General features: G+C 38.7%; 1 protein-coding gene and 1 long non-coding RNA gene across 2 annotated transcripts in view; one reads left to right on the top strand and one right to left on the bottom strand.

Moving 5' to 3' along the window:
* The first annotated feature begins 3,559 nt into the window (after window positions 1-3,559).
* LOC130086911 (uncharacterized) overlaps window positions 3,560-25,013 on the top strand; it is a 255,212-nt gene continuing 233,758 nt past the window's right edge. The window contains exon 1 of the mRNA XM_056253140.1: window positions 3,560-3,891. Within this exon, the coding sequence (XP_056109115.1) occupies window positions 3,606-3,891 (286 nt within the window). The 5' untranslated portion in view covers window positions 3,560-3,605. The remainder of the gene's footprint in view (window positions 3,892-25,013) is intronic.
* Window positions 15,742-23,548, bottom strand: LOC130086955 (uncharacterized). Its single transcript, XR_008807291.1, has 3 exons — window positions 23,417-23,548; window positions 23,234-23,295; window positions 15,742-15,822 (listed from the first exon to the last, which is right to left on the bottom strand). It is a non-coding gene; the product is annotated as an uncharacterized LOC130086955 (long non-coding RNA).

Below are 25,013 nucleotides of genomic sequence, written 5' to 3'. Positions count from 1 at the left end.
GTGCCCGTCCCTTGTAACTCGTCGCCTGTCAATGACGTAATATCCGCGTTATCACTGGTTTCCGCTTGTACTGCCTTAGTAACCATGGCGACAGCGGCACGCTGTTGTTGTTTCGTTCAAACATTATGGACCATGGCAAGCAGACTTTGGGACAAAAGGAGAACTAAAACGAGGATCAATATCAGCGTGGCGTTTTCGAGATGCCGAGAGCCCCGACGCCGCTCTTGCAAGTGCTTTATTAGACAGGTGAGCAAATGTACATAAAAACAAATCAATGTTATATAGCTCAACATGATGAAATGTTAGAATATGATCAATATGTTGTATGTTGATCAGTATTACATGAACAGTTGATTTATCGATATTTTCCACCAGGTTCCTGCACTTTTTGACTAATGAATTTACGTATAATAATTCTGTTGTTTTTCATGATTAATTCTGAAGTGTTTTAAAAATGATTTTTTGATAATTTGCTTTTTTTAACTTACCAGTCAGGCACCACTAGCACAAACAGAACAGAAAAATCATGTGAAACATCTTCTGATCTAATAAGACTATCTGCTAAAAATACTTGAGCTGTTAATGTGGTGTGTGAATAAATGTACAGGCTCATTATGAATGATAAATGCAGTGGTGTGCACAGCTGGAGCAGGAGGAGCTTAAAGTGTGTTCCTTTCCCCTTGGGTCACCGCAATATTACCAAAAGCACACTTTACTATTAGAGAGTAAAGAGCCAGGGTCTCGATGTAGTGCACACAACTGGATATATGATTAAGAATATACATTCTTCATTCTATCTTTTAATACTGATTATTTTTCAAAAAGTAGTTGCCCTTCAGAATGAGCCCGATTAAGCAATGCATAGGTACGTACGCCATGAACATTAGTGATGGGTCGATCATGAACGATTTGTTCATTTTGCTGTCGGTACCAGAAAGAGAAATGATTAGTTCACCTCCTGAGATTTCGGCTGTGAGTCGTTAGTTCTTTAGCACGTGACGTGACAGTCGAACCAATAACATGTAACATTTTAATTCTTTTGAAATTAACAAAATGACTTGAAAAAAGATCCGAGTCTGTAAAATGGTCTGAACTTCCCATCACTAATGACGATTCACACCGGGTGCGATCAGTCGTCGATTATTCTTTTTTTCAGGACAGTGTGTTGTTGTTTTATGATGGAGGAACGGAGTGAGGCTGTTCAAACAAGTGCCATTTTTAACTATTTTTATTGTGGAGGAATGGAGTGAGGCGGTTGAGGCAAGTGCGATCTGGGAACCGGACTGGGCGGGGCCATGAGCCGGGGGAACGGAGCAAGGCCGGTGGTGTGAGTCGTCCCTCATGGATGACTAGCGCTTTACTTTCATTTTAATTGTTTGTTTATTTCATATTAAAGTTATGTTGATCATTCACCAGTTCCCACCAAGTCATTTTAGTTGACTCATTTATGGCAGAAACTCCGTATGTATTTGTATATGCCACATTCGACCGCTCCAGACATGTTGTTGCAACTGCCATCTTGAAATGGTCAAGATTTCAAATTATCCACTGAGTTTTCCCAGATAACAAAACAAACTAAAAAAAAAAAAATGTAAAAACCCAAAGAAATGGGGAAAACCTTTCACAGGAGAGTAAATGCTGGTTTGTGTGTTCAATGTATGAACTCAACATTGCAGGTTTTTAAACAATGGCAACTTTTTAATGTCACGTAATCTAACGCCTTTGTCTTTTTGTATTGTGTTAATGATCAACTAAATCCTGAGTATCTACAGATATTTATTCATATGTATAACTATGGTTACAGATGCAGTCCATCTGCTCTTGAGTGTTCACAAACTGGTTTGTCGTTTGCATTTCCCGGTTTTTGTTTTTTGTTCTCTCTCTGTTTGTTTTGCTCTGTCAAGCTCATTCTGTGGGTTACATGAGTCAACTGATAAAAGGGTTATGAGGTTGTCGCTTGAGGCTTGTCCAACACCATTTTTTGTGTATTCTTTCGTTATTTATTCTTTTGTTCTTTTTCTATTTCTTTTCCTGTTTCGATGTTGTTTGTTTAATTCATTTATGTTACCATAATAAATGAAGATCTACTTTTGGTTTAATTTAATTTGCGTGTGTCCTCTTTGTTAATGTTGCCCTGAGCCTGGTGGTTTGTAATGATACTCAAAGCCATGTTTACTCCATGTAAAGATAGAAATGAGTTAAAGGGGTGAAGTAGTTGTAATGCTTCTCACTGGAGCATTATTATGGAATACATGCTGTTTTGCTTGTATCTTTCAGTAACAGAACCAACTGACCAACAACAACCTTTTACTGAGTCCTGTAAAATTGTATATATTTTTAATTTATTTAGTTAGTGTGTGGAGTGATATTAATGGAAGCTTGTTGCCGCTGTGGAATAAAATAAATAAAAATAAAAATTAAAAATGTTCAGAACGGTGAGATATAAACTCCAAGTCCAATCTTGAGGATATAAAAATGATTTAAAAAAATGGTTTTATTGGTGAAATGTTCTCACTATTTTTTTATATTTTTTTATTTTATTGTTTATTATCACCTTAACTTTTAAATGAAAATGACAAGACCCATGATTTATTGCAGTCAGAGTGTAGTATTCATCTACCAGGTGCTTATGGACTCTGGGTTTTCCTCTCCTGAGTTCTGCCTTCCTGAACAGCATAGGTTTTAAAAGGTCATAAGGATAGAATCAATTCAATGTACAGTAATGTATTTTATTTCCACAAGTCTGCTTTCACATTGCTGTAACATGATCTGTAGCCATCTATAGAAACTTTTTAATGTTTCCCTTGTTTTATTATTAGAATAACTAAAATAATAAATCACTTTACTCAACAGTAGGCCTCTTCAAATTCTTTAAAATTGTAAAAACAACTCTGGGGGGTTAGATTTAAGCAATGTAATATGCGATAAAAGTTGGTCTATGTTTATATTATAGCTTATTTTACAAAAGGAACACGGCAAAAAGCATTTTTTGCATAATATGCATATTAGAAAACGTCATCGCCACCTTCTATAGGTAGCCTATATTAAAAGCCTCAGATACTTTCACTTCAACTAGTTAGAACTACGTTGCAATCTGCAGAAGAACGGAACGCTTTTATGAATCAGAATCTTCATTGACTTTTTTAAAGGGTGAAAGTGGGGAAAATGTTGCTTCTCTTAAATTTGCTCTCGGTGATCTTGATTTTACTCGACTACGGTAAGACAATTTACATTAACATTTTTATTTCGGTGAACGTATAGCTTTGCATAGCTTTCTGAAATATTATGGGTATTCATCCATGTAATATCCAGTATGAGACTATGAAAATGTTTGATTATATGAACATGCAAATAGTGAAAGGGGGTAAAGGGATGTGTTTTGTCGGTTGTGTGTTAAGATCATTCATGTTTGTCTGATGAGTGAAAGAGTGAATCGATGATGTTCTTCTGCTGTTTGTTTCCATCTGTTACATTACGAATCCAGACATATTTCTCTGCCCACAATCTGATCTGTTAGAAAATAATAGTTGCATAGTTTTGTTTTTCTTATGTTAACTGTTTCTTCTTCAGGTGCGTTTGGTGTTGGTTCAGATGAAGTGTCAGTGATGGAGGGAGATTCAGTCACTCTAAACACTGGTGTTCAAACAAACCAACAAGATGATATTAGATGGTATTATAATGACACTCGCATCGCTGAAATCAATAAAGATCTCAGTAAGATCTGTACAGATGTTCAGTGTAATGAGAGATTCAGAGACAGACTGAAGCTGGATCATCAGACTGGATCTCTGACCATCACAAACACCAGAAACACAGACTCTGGAGTTTATAAACTGAAGATCTTCAGCAGCAGCAGCGACAGTGAAAAGATCTTCAGTGTTAATGTCCAAGGTGAGTCATTTAATAACATTTAGTTTACTAATAACATTTTCAGTTTATATATTTTTAAAGGTCAGAGTTAGGCACAGACAAAAGTGTTTCTTTTCAGATCGAGAGTCAAGAAAGGGCTTATGCAAAGTCTTGTTCACAGTTCTCTCAAGTTTTGCAGTTTTTGTTTGTTTTCAGCAAAAGATCCTCCAGCATCTGTTGGTTTGTGTTTCAGGTGTTTCTGCTGCTGAATCTTACTGTCATTGGTATAATTCAGTTATTCAATGCATTTTCCTTTGAGCAATATTTCCAGTCCAAATGTTTTCAAATCAACTCAAAAAAGTGTTTGGTTGTGGACAGCTAAAGAAAAAAGCTAACTTTTATTAATGTAATTACCATAAAAAAGCATATTATTAATTCTTCTGATGTTTTGTGTTGAGCTTACAGTGCTGATGCTGTTTTATCTGCTGTTGTTATAAAAACTACCACATTTATCAGTTAAATCAATATCATACAACTGATGACCAAAGTGGTGTAAATATCAGTCAGAGATATTATTAGTGAACATTGTATGTATTATCATTTATTCTCCAGTAATAATGTCTGTCTTCAGATGTTCCAGATTCAGGTTTATCTTCAGGAGCTGTAGCAGGAATAGTTGTTGCTGTTCTGCTGGTTCCTGCTGGTGTAACTGTTGGTGTGATTTACTATCGCAGAAAGAGCCATACAGCAGTACCACAGAATGTAAGTATTACACACAGCTGACTTAGCAAGATTATGATAATTCCTGTGCAAGAAAAAAGGACAAAGAACAATGGTGTGAATATAATGTAATAATGTGTTATTTAATTTATGTGTTATAATATTTTAATTATGTGTTAAATAGGCAAGGCAAGGCAAGGCAAGGCAAGTTTATTTATATAGCACATTTCATACACAATGGTAATTCAAAGTGCTTTACATAGAAAAATCAAAAGAAATAGGAATAATTAAAACAGTTAAGAATAAAGAGATTAAAATAATCAAAGTAAATCAGAATAATTAAAACAGTTTAGAATAAAAAAATAAAATAAAGGACAGTAAAAACAGTCGGACGAACAGTGGCACAGTGCTCATTCAGTAAATGCATAGCTAAACAGAAGTGTCTTGAGTCTGGATTTGAATGTGACTACTGTAGGAGCACATCTGATCTCCTCTGGAAGCTGGTTCCAGCTGCGGCTGGCATAATAGCTAAAAGCAGACTCTCCATGCTTAGAGTGAACCCTTGGTATTTCTAGCTGATGTGATCCTAATGATCTGAGTGATCTGTTGGGTTTATATTCAGTGAGCATATCTGCAATGTATTTAGGTCCTAGGCCATTAAATGATTTATATACCAGTAATAATACTTTAAAATCAATCCTAAATGTAACTGGGAGCCAGTGTAAAGACCTGAGGACTGGTGTGATGTGTTCATATTTTCTGGTCCTGCTCAGAATCCTGGCAGCAGCGTTCTGTATGAGCTGCAACTGTCTTATGGTCTTTTTGGGAAGGCCAGTGAGGAGTCCATTACAATAATCCACCCTGCTGGTGATAAAAGCATGCACAAGTTTCTCTAAGTCTTGACTGGAAACAAAGCATCTAATTCTTGCAATATTTTTCAGATGATAGTATGCTGATTTAGTTATTGCTTTGACATGACTACTGAAACTAAGGTCTGTGTGACGGGGCGCATATCGTCACGGCAGCGATATGCTGCCTATTCCAGTACACAAAGACTGAGTGCAAATGTGACCTGTATGTGTTTGTCTAGCACATTAATGTCTTCTGTTAATATTTATACTGTTACAAATCTGCTGTTATTCTAGCCTTTCACTACAAATTCTCATATATCCCGTAGTTTTTGTGTGCACACTTTTAACAGCTAGTACTGCGGTGATTTATATGCTATAGCTACTTCTATCAATACATATCTTGCCGTTTTAAAGAAAATCATGTCATTTACGTTACAGTCATAATCAGTTACAATAATCACGCAACACATGTTTTCAGTATGTATCCGTTTATTTAGTTTAAGAGAAACATAGCTTTGACATACCATCTTTGTCGTACGGACGTCTCCGGTGTGTTTGTGTAAAGGGAAATTTGCCGCGATTGTGGGGTTTAAATGACGCTATGACTTCCGGGTCAATACCAAATGACCCGGAGTTTGAGTTATTTATTTGCAGCTGTAGAATATGACTTGTTGCTTGTCAATTGTTAGCTGAAAATGTAGAAATAATATTCTGTAATTTTCTAGTTTCATAGAAGTAGTATTTTAGCTGTTTTTAAGCATTTATGTCTTTGTCAGCTGAGCCACCCCTGCACCATAATCATGTGTTGGTATGTTCCAATTCCAGGGGTGACCTCAGGACTATAAAGTTTAGTGTTGTCATTCTGTCGGGAGGAGCGTGAGTGAGAGGACATAAGTCTGTCTTCACGCTAAATATTGTGACTTGTGTTAAGGTCAATTTTCAAACAGCTGTAACATTTGATTGTTGTTGTTTTGTTTTTGTTTTTTTGGACTCTCATGTCAATTTACTTTATTTACTAAACAGTTTTTTTTTGTTTTTTTTTTTTGTTTTGTTAATTTTGTATTGCCTTGCATTGGCCTTAACTGGGAAAAATAAAAAATATCCCATCTGAACCAAACTCATCCAACCTCTCCTGAGTGCTTTCATCTTTTCACGACAATTCAGTCACGTCTACCCATAACAGTCTGATTCTAGAGACACACCAAGATTCCTCACTTGATTTTTAGTAGTTAGACCCCTAGCGTTAAGGTATGCATTCACCTTGAGAACTTCATCTTTGTTTCCAAACGCAATGACTTCAGTTTTGTCTTTGTTTAACTGAAGAAAGTTTTGGCACATCCAACTGTTGACTTCATCAATGCATTGGCACAGGGAGTCAATGGGGCTGTAGTCATTAGGCGATAGGGCTAAGTAGAGCTGTGTGTCGTCTGCATAGCTGTGGTAAGAGATTAGGTTCTTTCTCATTATTTGGCTCATTGGGAGCATATACAGGTTGAACAGGAGTGGTGCAAGAATTGAGCCTTGAGGGACTCCGCAAGTCATGGATGTCCACTCAGACTTATGGTCTCCTATACTCACATAATAACCTCTCCCTTCTAAGTATGACCTGAACCATTTTAGGACTATCCCAGAAAGCCCCACCCAGTTTTCCAGCCTGTCAAGAAGTATGTCGTGATCGACAGTGTCAAATGCAGCACTGAGGTCGAGTAGTACCAGCACTGATAATTTGCCTTTATCAGTATTTAAGCGAATATCATTTATTATCTTTATGAGCGCTGTCTCTGTGCTGTGATGCGATCGGAAACCAGATTGAAAATTGTCAAAGTATCCATTAGAGCTTAAGAATTTGTTCAGCTGATTGAAGACAACTTTTTCAATGATCTTGCCTATGATAGGAAGATTTGAGATCGGTCTATAGTTGCTTAAGATGGTCTTATCCAGATTGCTCTTTTTCAGGAGGGGCTTGACAACTGTAGTTTTCAGGGAGTTTGGAAAATTCCCAGAGATAAGTGAGGCATTTACCACTTTTAGGAGATCTGCTTCTAAACAGTTTAACACACTTTTGAAGAAAGATGTGGGAAGTGCGTCAAGGGCGCAGGTTGATGTTTTAAGGTGCTGTACGGTTTCTTCTAAAATTTTGCCATCAATTTCTTCAAAATCAGACATAGTAGCTGCTATCTCTGGTTGTGGTCTGATCTGTCTGACCCCAGCGCAACTCAAGGATGTGCTGATCACCTTTCTGATATTATTGATTTTCTCAGAGAAGAAAGAAGCAAACTCACTGCACTTGCTGTCTGAGAGCATTTCACTGGGAATCTGGCTTGGGGGGTTTGTCAGTCTCTCTACAGTAGCAAAAAGAGTGCGTGTGTTGTTTAAGTTGCTGTTTATAATATTTGAGAAGAAAGTCTGTCTAGCTTTGCCTAGTTCCATATTGAAAGCATGGATGGTGTCTTTGTAGATGTTATAATGGACTACAAGTTTTGTCTTCCGCCACATGCGCTCTGTTTTTCTGCATTGTCTTTTCATATTTTGCACTGCTGTTGAGTTTCTCCAAGGTGCTTTTTGTCTACCACTCTTCCTGACTTTCACAGGAGCAATATCATCAATTACACTTTTAACTTTTGAGTTAAAAGAATCAAGGAGAAAATCAACAGAGTCAGCAGATAAGCTTGGTGTTGAAGATATAGCCTTCATAAATAGTACACTAGTGTTCTCATTTATGCATCTCTTCTTGACAGACACAGATCTAGCTTCAATGGCAGGAGAGATCAATATATCAAAGAAAATACAGAAATGATCAGACAGTGCTACATCCTTAATAACAATCGATGAGATGTTTAAACCCTTACTGATAAGTAAATCTAGAGTGTGTCCACAAGTGTGTGTCGGCCCATGTATATGCTGAATCAGGTCAAAAGTTTTTAAAACAGTTTTGATTTCTTTTGCCATATTGGTTTCTGCATTATCTATGTGAATGTTAAAATCTCCAGCAATAGCAAAACAGTCAAACTCAGAGGAAATTGTTGATAACAGTTCTGTAAAGTCCTCAGCAAAGGCTGAAGAGTATTTTGGAGGCCTGTAAAGAATAATAAGTAAAATGCGTGGAACGCCTTTTAACACAATACCCAGATATTCGAAAGACGGGTAATTACCAAATGATGTTTGCTTACATTGATAGACATCTTTAAAAAGAGCAGCTACTCCTCCACCTCTCCTAACAGCTCTGCAGACACTCATAAAAGTAAAGTTAGGAGGAGATGTTTCATTGAGGACTGTTGCACTGCAGCTGTCTTCTAGCCAGGTTTCATTTAGAAGCATAAAATCCAGGTTGTATGTGGTTATTAAGTCATTGACTAGAAGTGATTTATTTTTAAGTGAGCGGATGTTTAAAAGTGCTAACTTAACAGTCTTACTTTTTGTCCCCACAGCAGTCTTAGTTTGGCGTGTAATAGGTACCAGATTAGATGGGTTTGCTGTACGGCTTTTGAAGGCCTTAGACTTTCTATCACGTAATCGAACAGCAATAGAGAAAGATACAGGCACACTGGGTTCCCGCTTGTTATGTAAACATTTAAATAAGTTACTGTTGTCATAGCGGAGACCCGACACATATCACTGAGAGCTGGTATCAGTTGTTTTTGGTTCACCTCGGGCCGATGGAGGAGGGTGTGGGCCCTGGCGCTGTGGCAGAGGCCGAAGAGCTCTCACAGGAGGAGGGGGAGGGCGAGCTGGGCCTGCAGGCTTTGGTGGATGTGGGGCCTGCCGCTTTTTGGTTGACATCTGGGGGCTTGCAGCAAAAGAGTGGGATAGTTTGGTTCCAGCAAACACCAGTTCTTCCATTTTCTCTGAGAAGCACAGAAGTGGAGATGCTGGAGATAGAGAAAATGTGTCTGGTGAGATGAGGGCTGTTGCTCTGGTGTTATCGGCTGTAATATGCTGTCCTGGTTTCCCTGGCTGTTTTCCAGAAAGTCGTCCTTGGGTGCTGAATCTTGGAGCAGGTCTAATATGTCACATTCTGTCTGTGGTGAGCTCTGTGGGCAGGGCTCAGCTGAGATTGTGTCCGTGAGCAGAAGTTGTTGTGGCTGAGTGGTGTTATCATTGTCCTTGTGTGACGTGTCAACCGCATGTCCATTCAGGTGCTGAAGTGAAATCCTGTGGTCATTCATGTGTCCAGGTGTGTGTGTGCCATTCAGGTTGAGTGGTTTGGCACACACTGCAGAAGGATGATTAAGGGAGAAGCAGATATTGTCCTTTAGCACTCTTGAACCAAGTTTGTTTGGGTGGTGGCCATCCTGTTGAAACAGTTGCCTCTGACTCCAGAAAAGATTGAAGTTGTCAATGAAGTTTACTCCTTTTAAATAGCAGGTTTTTTGCAGCCATGTGTTAAGCCCAAGCAACCGTGAAAACCTGTTTGTTCCTCTTGCTGGGAGTGGTCCACTGATGAATGTTTGAACTTTCAGTCTTTTAAGTGTTTCAAAAAGTTCATTGAAATCCTTCTTAAGGAGTTCTGACTGCTCTTTATGAATATCATTTTTCCCCACATGAATGATGAGTCGATTTGCAGTCTTATGTTTCGTCAGAATGTTCTCAAGTTCACTGTTTACATCAGAAGTTGTTGCTTGTGGAAGGCAGCATGTAGTTGTATCCCTGCTACTAATGTTTTTGATTATGGAGTCACCCACTATCAGAGTCCTGTGCTCGGCTGCGCTCTGAGCTGAGTGCCGCTGTCTGCTCGACCTTGAGCGCCAGTTAGCAGTGTTAGCTACTGGCTGATTCAGTCTGTGTTCGATCACATTCATCACGTTTGGGAATTTCTCATTTCCATTCATTAATACTTCAAATCTGTTCTCAAGATGTATAGGTGGTGGTAGGAGACCAGTGTTTGCAATCCTTGTCAGAGCTGTATCTGGGGTAGAGGAAGCTACTGCGGCAATATGTGATACTCGTGACAATCTGATGTCTCGAGTGCCTTTGGGTCTCGCTCCCTGTTTGTGCCACCGATTTGTAAGTCGATCGGTTTGTTTCTCTACACTCAGTATGGCCTGTCGAGGAGGACTAGATTCATGGGACTCACCGGCTGTATGCTGAGGGCGTCCATGGTGAAGCTCTGTTGTGTGTTCCGTCTGGTTTGGTGGTCCCACAAATAACTTTGTTTCAAGAACTACAATGCTTTGTAAAAGTCTGTGGCAGTTAATGCAGCAAGTAGATTCCAGGAGAGGCATTTTCTCTTATCCTTTATGAGTGTAGACAGTTGTGATTTTCTCTTCCCCGGAATGTAAGCTTTCAGTGGGAGGCTGGTCAAGTAAAAATAATTCTGCTTTTTTGTAGTAATCCAAGCGTTTGAGCACTGTGCTGATTAGCTGAAGTTAAAATTTGTTGATAAAAGGAGATAAAATATAAAAATATAAAAGCGATAGAGCAAAGCGCGGAGCAGTAAGCAAGAGCGTCCGAACAGTAGCAGAGCAGGAAGTCAGCTAGCAGAGCAGGAAGTTTAATAAAATAAAATAAATGTAAATGTGAAATGTTGCCTTTTTTTGCCCCTTACTTTTTTATTTTAAACTGTAAAGAATCAGATATTTACAGATGAGGCCATCAAAACAATGATTTTTTTTTTTTTTTTAGAGAGCAAGTGTCTTATTAGAAAACACAAAGAACAGTTTAAGCATTTTAGACACATGTGATATTGAAATCATAATACTTAATACAGGAGATGACAGTTTGATAATAATTCCAAGTCCGTAGTATTTTCATGTTTGTGTAACTGCAACAAACCTCCTCACCACTTTAACCTTCTGTGAATCTGTTTTCTTACAGGACATTGATGTTGATAACCCAACACCCGATCCCAATAACATTCAGGAGGGTGATGCTGATAACCCACCACCCGATCCCAATGACATTCAAGATCCCAATGACATTCAAGAGGGTGATGCTGATAACCCAACACCCGATCCCAATGACATTCAGGAGGGTGATGCTGATAACCCACCACCCGATCCAAATGACATTCAGGAGGGTGATGCTGATAACCCAACACCCGATCCCAATGACATTCAGGAAGTTGATGCTGATAACTTACCACACGATCCCAATAACATTCAGGACAGTGATGCTGATAACTTACCACCTCATTCCAATGACATTCCTTTGCAGGACATGGAACATCCAGACTCATGCCGAGGCTCCCAATAAAACAGTGGACACTGAAGAGAATTAGGAAGTGACGGAGAGACGAGGATCAGCTGAAACTCTCATCGTTCAGAGTAATTGTGTCACGACTCCAAGATTTCAATAGTCGGCACCAACACCAGTCAAAATTCACCTAATGTAACCAATTTCACGAGTTTACATTTACATATAATTAGAAAGAGTAAAGGTTTATGTGTATTTGGCGTGCTGTCCGGGGGAGAGGCACCGAGCTCGTGATTTGTTGCAGAGTATTCCCCCGGTGGCAGGAAAAGTTATAACTAAAAGTGTGGAGAAGGGGTGGTGGAGGGATAATGATAAACTGTCAATGAACAGAGGTAAGTCTGCTGTATATAAATTGTTGATTAACTGAATGCTCTCCTCATGATAATTATCTGAATGTTCTCCTCCTGAACTTTGTTAATAAAACTACATTTAAATAAGACATCCAGAACTGATTTCTTAGAATTGTAATGATTTAAATGATAAATTAACATTTAGCCTTAAACCGTGTATGAGCAATAAAGTAAGAAACAGAGCAACAGTTTACAGCAGTAGATCAGCGAGTGCTAGATGTTTCTCAGTATATAGAGGTTTATTAAAGCTGATACAGTGAGAAACAGTGAGACATTATATCTCTGCATTTCTGCATATCTAACATTTGCACTATAATGTTGATCTGGTTTTACATATCAGTTATTTTCTCCCGTCTGTTTACATCCTCTGATAGAACTGACTGTGTTTCCATAATTACCTCAAGACGGGTATTATGACCAAGATATTCCTTCTCAACACAAAGACAGTCTCCACTACTGATACTGCAGGTGTTTTTACTGGTATTGTGGCTGTTACTGGAAATGTGTGGTATTCTTATGTTGCTAATATTTATGGTTTAAACAGTTACATTAACCCTTACTCATCTACCTTCAATATTTGTGAGACAAATATTGTGTTTCTTGTATTCTGGGCACAATACTTCTAGACATTTTTCTTTCTGTTTTCTTATCTTTACATCAGCCGAGAGAAAAAAAAGTGCCTATAAGTAAAACCCACAAAAAACATTTCTCTTCTGAAACTAGAAAATGACCTTGAAAAATTGTTGTATGCTTATGTGATATTATTAAAAAACATATGATTCCATCATGAGCCACAGAATCCCATTATCCCCAATACTTTGTCTCATAGGCGACCTTTCCGAAATCCATATCTCACAAAAATATAGGAATCCGTTGCTCATCTCTTTAGCTGTCGCCAAGAAAGTAGTTCTCCAAAACTGGAAATCAAAGAAATCTTGCCACATCAATCACTGGATAAATTTAATATCAGAATATATTTCAATGGAGAAATACAATGCATACAGAATAAAGCAAATATCAGCCTATGAAGATATATGGTCCCCTTTTCTTACATTTTTGACATCTTGACATCTCTCAATATCGCACAAACATAACTATAAGCCGTGTATATAACCAGACACATACCTCACCCCTTCTGTTACTGCAGCTATCACTTCATACATACATATAGGCATCTACACTCATGCATAACATGTTTTCAAACCCACTTTCCCTCAAACACCTTAACCGTGATCAACTAATATAGCCTACATTTCAGATCAACAGAAGAGGGGGGAGGCAGAGAGGGGAGGGAGAGGAGAGGAGAATGGGAGGGAGAGGAAGAAGAGGGAGGGAAGGGAGAGGGGGAAGGAAGGAAAAAGGGGAAAGGGAAGAAAAGAGGAGAAAAAAGGAAGGAATAATAAGAATAAGAATAATTTGCTCAAGATGTGTTCTCTGTTGTTGTTTGTCTGTCACTTGTCCTATGTTACGTGTTACACCTTGTACATGGTGCTATAACCCCCCCTTCACTTATGTACCCAGGCTCACACTGAACGGGGTGAATAGTTATGCTATTCACAGTTACTGTGATAGTAATATCAATAGTAATAGTTACTTGAATAGTTACTGTATACACATTTATTGTCTGTATTGTAATATATTGTGTATATATGCTCTTTTTCTGTTTTATTAAAAATAAAGTTGTCCTCCAAAGAGGGGGGGGGGGTGGTGGCGGGCGAAAAAACAACAAAAACATATGATTCATTCATAACATCTGGAATCTGTGCGTCTCTAAAATATTTTTGTTATCAGAAATATCTAAGCTAATATTGAATCATCTAGTTATAGGAATTTCATCACTGATGCACTACTTTTACTAGCAACTTTATTATGTTTGTTACGTCTTGTAAAGTCATGATGGATGGGCTGAGTTTGTGTTGCTCTGTTCTCTCTCTCTACTGTTCATTTTTTCTTTGTGCTGCTGCTCTAGATATTGATCACAAAGAAGCAGCAAGCAGAGACTTGTGGACTCATTCTCTTCTGTCTCAGACAGTTTGCAGACCGTTGTTTTTTTACATTAGATGATCATCAGTTGATCTTCAGTGTGTGTTGTGTAAGGCGGGTGCCAATAAGTCTGGGCAACCCCTCAAGGGAGAAGAATTAACATTTGAACTCTCTCTTGCATATGTAACAGCAACACCCGAGACACACCACACAGCGCAGCTCATGTCTCACTTTCACATTCTTTTAAATTATAATGATTTTCAATGTATTTCCTCTGCAAAAGTCAATTGCAGCAAAAGTGAATCTCTACTAGTGGAAAATGGAGTGGAGATTTTCCCACTTTACCTGGAGGATTGATTTGGAAAAGAGGTTTTAAATACCTTAGTGTCTATCTAGGAAATGAAAACTTCAATAAGAAAAATTGGGAAGGTCTAAATTGAGAAAATAAAAGGTCGATTGGAAAAATGGAAATGATTGCTCCCTCAGATATCTTCCAGAGGACGTATTCTTATAATTAATAATCTTGTGGCATCTTCATTATGGCATAAACTTGCTTGTGTGGACCCTCTAAATGATCTCCTTGTAAATATTCAAAGACAATGGTGAACTTTTTTGGGGTATCATTGGACTGAAGGGTCAAGGTCTGGTTAATCTCGCAAGCATAAGAGCCACTTACCATCTCCAATATATACAGAAACAGAGAAATATTTTAAATACATAGTTTCTAAAAAAAAAAAAAAAAACTCTCTCTCTCTCTCTCTCTGATGATTGACAGCAGAGACGAACCAATCAGCACATCACCTGCAAAAGTGAAAGTAAAAATGGAGAGCGGTAGAGAACAGCACGGAAGAGAGAAAAATAGCAAAACACCCAAACCACATATCCAAACGTCACATAATGATGTAACAATGACAGTATATGACTTATTTTATTCATTAGAATAAACAGAGAAAACTGTGTCGGTGTGTGCGTGTTATTCTTCTTGGTTGCAGGTTAAAGAACCACTGGCATTATTGGAGATTGACTGGATTGTTCGGGACAGGCTGTTTGGGTGCGCAACTTATAGGTTGCAGTCGGATACACATGTGGCCATGTATAGACAAGAGATACAGTTGGGTTAGATGGGCCTACTTTCTTCCACCACCTCGCAAACATCAAAATGTAGACATAAATGCATATGCATAAATAAATGTGAAAATAAATAAATAAATAAATGCATAAATAAGTAAATATATATATATATATATATATATATATATATATATATTAGGAAAAAATACAATTATACATAAATAAGGAAATAAAAGTATAAATACTCATTTATTTTTGTTTGTTTTTTAGTACATTTCTTAATATATTTATTTGTGTATGTATTTGTTTTTATTTCTTCGTATATTTATTTATTTATTATTTGGTCAGCTTTGGCATTCCATAGTCGGGTACTCCAGACAGTGCACTTTACGGTTAGGCCAACATAAATTAACAAAATGAATATAATACAATATATAAGATACACAGTACAAAATAGGCTACAGATTGTAACACAATAATAAAGAATGTAAATAAATTATTAATATTATTGACAAAAAAAATGTATCCAAAAATACTGTGTTAAATCAAGTGAAATTCCATGTGCATTATATAAATAGATCGTTTAGATGAGTTAGTGAACCACTAAATTAAACTAACACAGAAAACACAATTTCAGACATTACAATAACACATGATAGAGTGTGAAACTAAAGTTAAAACATATTGGCAGAGAATTAATGTAAACTATGAGGTGTGAGTCAGGGCTCACATTTATTCCAGTATTCCACGGTATTTGATCATCGTTTTTTGGGGAAATTTTCATACACAGCCTCCTTCTTTGATTTCTGCAAGAAAAAATGCAGTCATATTTAAAAAAAAAAAAAAAAAAAAAAAAGTAACTTCTTTGACCGGTCATAGTTTTAAGATTTGAAAATTGTAATTTATTGTATGTAGCCTATTGTTTAATGATCGCTGTCGTCTATGTAATGTATAATCTATATTTTTATCTGGAGGATGTAGTGTACTGCGGTCAAGCCAGCCGCCACCCCGAAATGCACTTTGCGCATACATTAGCTATAACGGTAAGACCGTCATACCGTCATCTGAATTGAAAATGTTTTCGAGCTGCGTCGAGACGCGGTGGGAACACTATACCCACAACGCCATAATAGCAAATGCCTGTTCTGTGTGAAGTCATAGCGCACACTAAGAAGCAAGAGAGCTTCTTAGAGCTTCTATACCCCGAGAGCCTAGATCCAAGTCATAAAATCTAACAAAAGCAGCTAAGGCTGCCATGTACACCTTTAGTGTGGAGGGGGATAGACCTGCGGTGAAACGCTCCTGCAGGAACTCCAGCACTGCAACCACAGGGCAGATAACTGGGTCCAGCGGGTGCTCTCCGCACCAGGAAGTGAAAAATATCCACTTCAAGGGGTAGAGTTTCCTTGTGGAGGGAGCTCTAGAGTGGAGGATGGTCTCAACAGCCTCAGTTGATAGCAGTGTTAATTTTGTCAGCAAATTTTGATTTAGTTTTAGTCTTAGTCTTTTGACTAAAATGCCATTTAGTTTTAGTCATATTTTAGTCATCTGAATTGTTTTAGTTTTAGTCTAGTTTTAGTCGACGAAATACAATAACATTTTAGTCGACTAAATCTACAGTAGATTTAGTCGACTAAAATATAATGGGTTTAGTTCAATTGTATTTTAGTCGACTAAATCTACAGTAGATTTAGTCGACTAAAATATAATGGGTTTAGTTCAATTGTAATGCGTTAATTTAGAATTTCTCTAAAATTTCCAAACCCATATACTCCCGGAGAAAACATCTATTAACCTATTAATATGAATGATTTTTAAGTTTGAACATGCAATACAGATACAGATTTAACGGCTGTTACTTAAAAAATATCTTAAAATGAAATAAAACCACTTTTCCTAAAGTACAACACAGTCTTCTTTACAATGAATGATATATTCATTCCTTATAACTACTTACACATCATTCTTTATTCTTTCAAGCAGACATATTTATTTGTATGAATTAAATATAATTAATCCTTATTAAAGCTATTAACAAACAGTGAATGCTTTTCTCTTTTTCTTTTGTTGCTTGATCAAAATTAAGGACACGGACCGCATTAGGTTTATTGCCACTGTCACTTTAAGACGTCGGATCATGTCCAATGACATGCGGATACAATTGCACTGATGCACATCCGACACACTCACAGTTTAAGACATAACCAGCATAGTTTACATGAATACTCTCCAAAAAGGACATTTAGACATACTGTTGTGTATCGCTCCATTCAGACACGAAAGAGAGCTCAATTCAGTAGCCTACTCGCGCGCTGTAGGTGTATTGTGCATGACTGCACGCTTCGGGTTAGGTGTGTGCGCACAGAAAACCGCACCGAATAGAGCTCTTTTTTGCATCGTCACTCTTATTCAGAGATCTATATGTCTGCTCTACTCATTCTCCCAGACGTTCACATTTTTTAACGTTTTATGACCGCGGGGTAGATCACGTTACAGTAGCCTACAAATGTGCGCATCTACCACACACGCAGGACATCAGTTCTGACGGATCGCTTCCCAAATCGTCACTATCTAACATTTTCGTCTAGTTTTTATTCGTTGACGAAAATGTCAATAGATTTTCGTCATAGTCTTTGTCATTCAAAACTAGGTTTTATTTAGTTATCGTCTCGTTTTCGTCTGTGAAAAAATGTCGTTGACGAATAATTTTCGTCGTTATTTTCGTCAACGAAATTAACACTGGTTGATAGACCTGAACTTATGAGCTGGGCCCCCTCAGAGGTCAAGCCCAAAGTATCCACAATTCTGGGTGGGGGTGTGAAGGATCAACCCGGTCGCCTGAGAGAAAAAGTCCCCCTTTGAGCGGAATCTCCAGAAGAGAGCCGTCGAGGAGAGACTCAGGGGTCTCCGACCTTTTTTCATTTGAGAGCTACTTTTTTAAAAATGAAAGTGGCCGAGAGCTACTCATGCAATACAATACTTAAATCTCTTTAATAATGTCTCATAACTCTCTCATATTAACAACTATCCAAACTGTTTTAGACCTAAAAGAGTTTTTGTAGGCCTATATGTGTCACCCTTAAATGTCAGAGAAAAGAACAGAATCAGAGATTAATTTTTTTTATAGTAATTGTACTTTGCATATTATACTGTAAAACACAATTATAGTTGATTGTATAGTGCATCATAACTAGAGATGAAATGGCATGAAAATTTCATTTCATAATAGTGACCAAAATGATCACAGTAATCACAGAATCCTGTTCAAAAAGTACTAATACTACACAAAATCAATTCACAGTTGTATGTCGAAAACCAGCAAATAACAAATAAAATTAGCATCAATATGCTCTTTTTGTTTACATAAACATTAAAATAATAACATTAAAAATGATGGCACAATTTAGTGAATATTTAATTTACTGTAAATGTATAGCATTATGCCTTTATGGGGTTTCTTCTTGTCTTCAAGGAAAAAGCCGGCGACATGACATATAAAGTTGATCCTGATTGGTTCTGTGCATTCGAAGTGCTGATTGGCACACGCAGATAGAACCTTATAGAGCCAAGTTAGAGTTCAACTTTGTAGATAGAACCTTTTAGTTTTTTCAATAAAAAGTCACACAATGTACACAACTTAAAAAAAACACATCACATAATGTAAATAAGTTGTCACAGAATATGAATATGTGAATAACTCAATTTTGACAAAAATGTCAGATAGAACCTTATAATTCCAAGAGGACGATACATCTTAGCATTTAATATGTTAATAAGTGCTATTATAAGCTAATAGCAAGCTATAGTATAGAATTTCAATTGAGAAATTATGTAAATCCTACATACTTTTATTTGTCAGTGAAGATTTAAATAAACTAAAGCATGTTCACTAAACTTAACCGGTTTAAGTTACAGGGAAGCAATTCCATTGATTTGTTTGGACTCATTCAGTTGTGTTGTCACAACACAAGGAGCTTAGATACACTCACCTAAAGGATTATTAGGAACACCTGTTCAAATTCTCATTAATGCAACTATCTAATCAACCAATCACATGGCAGTTGCTTCAATGCATTTAGGGGTGTGGTCCTGGTCAAGACAATCTCCTGAACTCCAAACTGAATGTCAGAATGGGAAAGAAAGGTGATTTAAGCAATTTTGAGCGTGGCATGGTTGTTGGTGCCAGGCGGGCCGGTCTGAGTATTTCACAATCTGCTCAGTTACTGGGATTTTCACGCACAACCATTTCTAGGGTTTACAAAGAATGGTGTGAAAAGGGAAAAACATCCAGTATGCGGCAGTCCTGTGGGCGAAAATGCCTTGTTGATGCTAGAGGTCAGAGGAGAATGGGCCGACTGATTCAAGCTGATAGAAGAGCAACTTTGACTGAAATAACCACTCGTTACAACCGAGGTATGCAGCAAAGCATTTGTGAAGCCACAACACGCACAACCTTGAGGCGGATGGGCTACAACAGCAGAAGACCCCACCGGGTACCACTCATCTCCACTACAATAAGGAAAAAGAGGCTACAATTTGCAAGAGCTCACCAAAATTGGACAGTTGAAGACTGGAAAAATATTGCCTGGTCTGATGAGTCTCGATTTCTGTTGAGACATTCAGATGGTAGAGTCAGAATTTGGCGTAAACAGAATGAGAACATGGATCCATCATGCCTTGTTACCACTGTGCAGGCTGGTGGTGTAATGGTGTGGGGGGTGTTTTCTTGGCACACTTTAGGCCCCTTAGTGCCAATTGGGCATTGTTTAAATGCCACGGCCTACCTGAGCATTGTTTCTGACCATGTCCATCCCTTTATGGCCACCATGTACCCATCCTCTGATGGCTACTTCCAGCAGGATAATGCACCATGTCACAAAGCTCGAATCATTTCAAATTGGTTTCTTGAACATGACAATGAGTTCACTGTACTAAAATGGCCCCCACAGTCACCAGATCTCAACCCAATAGAGCATCTTTGGGATGTGGTGGAACGGGAGCTTCGTGCCCTGGATGTGCATCCCACAAATCTCCATCAACTGCAAGATGCTATCCTATCAATATGGGCCAACATTTCTAAAGAATGCTTTCAGCAACTTGTTGAATCAATGCAACGTAGAATTAAGGCAGTTCTGAAGGCGAAAGGGGGTCAAACACAGTATTAGTATAGTGTTCCTAATAATCCTTTAGGTGAGTGTAGATTAAAAAAATCCCATTAATGTTAACAAAACGCAATTTGCTTGTGTGGAACCACTGTCCATAATTAAATTAAGTAAGTTTAAAGAGTAATTTTTTTAGTGTACCTCAGAGAGGGAAAAGGTAGCTTTTGGCATTTTCAGCTCATTTATCATGGAAATGAGGTGTATTTTGGTGTGAATTTTCCCCCACCTTTTACCTCCACTGATGGCCCGATCCGTAACGCTTCTTGAGAATAATACGGCGCACATGCTCAGCTAATTTGGTGAAGTTCTGCGTAGAGCATTTTTCACCTTTATAACAGTTAAAGCGCCACCAATGGCCCAACGTCCATAAAAGTTTCCAAGCTTCTTTAGGATCACGTGACGCATGCGCGCCCGATTTTGTGAGGTTTTATGCAAATCAGGCAGGAAGAGGGCCGCTTTCAGAAACTTCATGGGATTTGATTTGCCATATAGTTCTACATCATTTTAACACATTTTTAACAGTTATAGCGCCATCAAGTGGCCAGTCTCCGCGTCCTTTTTCACGCTGCGCCTCAAGACGCTGGACAGGAGGCTTAAAATCCGGACTGTCCGGCCAAAATCCGGACGAATGGCCACCCTACTTTCTTCCCTCGAGAAGAAAGCCAACCAGAGCAGAGCTAAAACTCGATAGTGCATATGTTACACGTAGGGAATTTATGAATGAACACTGTCAGCCCCAATTTACTAGAGCTGACCGTGCATGCTCCTCTCCCAAACAAACACATGAATCGCGTGTGTCTCCACTCGTAATGAAGAGAGGGCAGGGACGAACACACGATCCAAAGCTGTTTGATCTCCATACTCCTGTCTAATATATATATATAGATGCTTGTGGACAAACAACAATAAATAGACAGAGACAGATTCACACAGAGCGCTTGCTGAAGGCACAGAAGCTAACGCGGTCTGTTGTCAGGTGTGCTTTATAGTTTCCTGGTCGATGACGTCAGCCGCCTATGACGTCTCGTCTCTCCATTGGACTGATTATACACGTGCTTCACGACGCAATTAGGCGATTTCACAATCAGTTATTCAGTCGGATCCATCCATCCATCCATCCATCGTCTGTCTATTTGTCTGTCTGTCTGTCTGTCTGTCATTTCTATCTATCTATCTATCTATCTATCTATCTATCTATCTATCTATCTATCTATCTATCTATCTATCTATCTATCTATCTATCTATCTATCTATCTATCTATCTATCTATCTATCTATCTATCTGTCTGTCTGTCTGTCTGTCTATCTCAAAATAAGAGCCCTCCAAACATTGCTCATTTGTATACATTCAGAAAATCATTATCCTAGTTTCCACAGGCCAGATTCACCTCAGATGGAGAATACACCTTATCACAGTGTCAACTGCACTGTTTCAGGACATTCTGATGTTGTATTACAAAATTGTACGGGGTAGTGATGGCGCAGTGGATAAAACACATGCCTTTGGTGTGAGAGACCCGGGTTCGAATCCACTGTGAGACACCAATGTGTCCCTGAGCAAGACACTTAACCCCTAGTTGCTCCAGAGGCGTGCGACCTCTGACATATATAGCAATTGTAAGTCGCTTTGGATAAAAGCGTCAACTAAATGAATAAATGTAAATGTAAAATAAGAGCCCTTCAAAATTCATTAATAAGCTGTTCCCTTTCGAACTGTAAGTCGTATTGCGTAGCTCTACGCTATGGGGAAACTCAATTTCTCCGAATACTGAAGCCCTTTATGTAATAACGCAGTGCATAGTGCTGAGACTCACTAGCATGCTATTGGCTGGTCAGTGGTAACTGCACGGACCTATGGCAAAACGGCGTAATTGCGCCAATGGTGCGATGCCCACCATGCTGAACGCAGAGCCCGCCAGAATGGGCGGGGCATCTGCCTATAAAAGACGCTCGGTTTTGCCATGGATTCAGGTTTATCGACTGAAGCGACGAATGCCAAGTCGTGTGCGTCATAGCACGGCCGTATACGCAATACTCATACCCTTATCTCAGGGAACTGAGGTTACGTTAGTAACCGACTGTCTGTACTGGGCGGAGCGTTGAACATATGTTCTCAGAGTCCGGACCGGGCAGAGTAGGTGTAATTGCTGCTTATCTTATGATGTGGGAAGAGCAGAGAGCGTAATCACTTGTGCTTTGAACGGGGTTGAAAGCACTTTGAGCACATAGCCGTGTCTCGGTTTGAGGATGACTTTAGAGTCGCCAGGGCCAAACTCCAGACAGGAAGCTTTGGTAGAGAGCGCCTGAAGGTCCCCAACTCGCTTAACTGATGCTAGGGCTAGCAGTAATGCAGTTTTGAGCGAGAGCTGTTTTAATTTGGCCGTTTGTAGTGGCTCGAATGGAGGCCCCTTGAGAGCCCAAAGGACCATTGATAGGTCCCAGGAGGGCACTGTAGGGGGTCTTGGAGGGTTAAGCTTTCTTGCTCACCTTAGGAAGCGGACAATCATGTCGCTTTTCCCTATCAACTGGCTAGCCGCCGGTGAATGGAAGGCTGCGATGGCTGCCACATAGACCTTGAGCGTGGATGGAGTACAGCCTGCATCCAGCAGCTTTTGGAGAAAAGAAAGTATCACTTCACATAGATTTTGTTTTTTATTTTGTTTTTCAGGAAGTGTCGCATTGCCTGTGATGCCTTCTGTGCCGTTGTGTAGAACTCAGCAAATCCGTCCAACACGGGGCCAAAGAGACCAGTGCAGGAGATGGGAGCATCTAAGAAGGCGGTTCTGTCCGCATCCTTGATCTCTGTTAAGGCCTCGTTTACACTGCAGGTCTTGATGCCCAATTCTGATGTGTTGCCTATATCTGTTTTTTTTTTGTTTTTTTTGACCATCCGTTTACACATTCTTTCAAACCCATATCCGATTCATGTGACATACAAAAAAGTAATGGTTCTTTAATCCTTTAAAAAAGTAATGGTTAAAAACGCACTGGGTGACTCTTATAATCTGTTGTCTTTCTTTCCTATTTTAACATAAATGATCATAAATGATCTTACCATTTTTTGTGTTTTTTGTTGACAGGATGCTGAATTATTTCTGTCTTCTTCCTGGGTCTGAACTGCATAAACAATAATCACACACAGGTTAAAACAACAATGTTTTTTAATCCAAAATGTTAAAATTGTACCTTGAAAAAGATAAATATTTCACCTTATGCATTCATTGCTTGCTCTACTGACCTGTTTTTCTACATTTCCTGCAGATGCAGAAGATCCCAATGACTGCAACAACAATCATCAGAGATCCAGCAGCAGCAGAGATCCACACTATCAGAGACACTGAGACTGGTTGTGAAGTAGACTGACCGTCCCGTTCTGAAATGATAAACGAAGAAGTGAACCCATCAGTCTGATCTACAACAGAAGACAGAGATCAGGTCAGTAAATACACACATATATCATCAGTGCTGTGGTACCTGCACATGTGTGACAGAGTGTGTTGATGTCCAGATGTGTGGTCTGGTTGCTGATGGGATTGTTCAGCACACAGCTGTAGGTGTTTTTATCCTGATATTCCACCTCCAGAGGTAGAGAGAGACTGATGCTGAGATCACATACACTGATGCTGGACAATACACTCATTCCTGCATGCCAGGAGAGAGTCACATCACTCACATTCAACACTGAACACAGCAGTGAACAATTTGATGCTGACGAACAGTTTGAAGAGTTACTGCTGATGACAGGAACAGGGAGACGAGCTGGAAAACATGAAAGAATAAACAGAGATCTGGATAGATCTAGTCAACAAAATTGTTGATTGAGTGTTTGGTGTGATGATTATGTTTCTATCTTCTCAAACTACAAAATTATTAAACATTTCAAGATGTAAATAGTTTAGTAATATTCTGGTTTCAGCGCCAGTTAAACTCAATTTACAGCATTTGTGGAATAATGTTGATTGCCACAAAAACAATTTCCATTTGCCCCTATTCATCAAGTACCTTGGATTTAAGGAGAGAGTTCAGGAAGTTAGAAAGTGCATGGACATCAACAAAACTTTGTGTTAATTTTGAGCAGTTGAAAGGGCTTTTAGTTCACCAAAGGCTAAAAGTTCTGCTAATATCTCAAAATTAATAACTACTAACTGCCATAATGCAGGGTTTTTAATCAAAACCATCAATAGGCACTGTTCCACTGTCAGGCCAGTGCAAGTTTAGCCTCTCCCGTTCAAACTGCCCCGCTTTAAGCGGGACTCAAAACTGGGCCTCTCCGCACGGGAGGCGGGCGCTCTAAAAAGAAGGCTAAAGTCTCTAGTGTCAGTCACTAGTGCGCCTTTAGAGATCAGGGGAGTGATGTTTACTTGCTCCGTTTGAGATAATTTATCCTCCCCTTCTACAATCATCTATGGTGTTCCACAGGGCTCCCTGCTGAGACCAAATTTGTTTTCAATTTAGATGTTACCTCTTGGCTCTGTAATCTGGAAAATCACAAATTGCATATGATTTACAGTTATATTTATCACTGCGCTCCAATTATCGACAAGCTTAGATATCCTCCAAGCATTAACAGATATAAGTAACTGGATGGCATGTAATTATCTGCAATTGCATACTGAGAAAACTGAAGTCATGATAATCGTTCAGGGCTTTAATAAAAGTCAGATTGAGTCTGCTCTTAATAAAGTGTTTCCCAATATTAGGCAGAAATGTGGGTGTTTATTTTGTGAATTTTTAATATCACATGTAATGAACTTAGCTCTATGAAATATTAATAATCAATAATAACTTGTTATGATTAATTATGAATATTTGGGTCAGTTAATTGGATTAACTTG

Source organism: Rhinichthys klamathensis, unplaced genomic scaffold (genome assembly GCF_029890125.1).
Source record: "Rhinichthys klamathensis goyatoka isolate OS25496 unplaced genomic scaffold, OSU_Roscu_1.1 h1tg000103l_1, whole genome shotgun sequence".
Classification (NCBI taxonomy): domain Eukaryota; kingdom Metazoa; phylum Chordata; class Actinopteri; order Cypriniformes; family Leuciscidae; genus Rhinichthys; species Rhinichthys klamathensis.
Note: the sequence above shows the minus strand (reverse complement) of the source record. Positions and strands in the feature narration are given on the sequence as shown.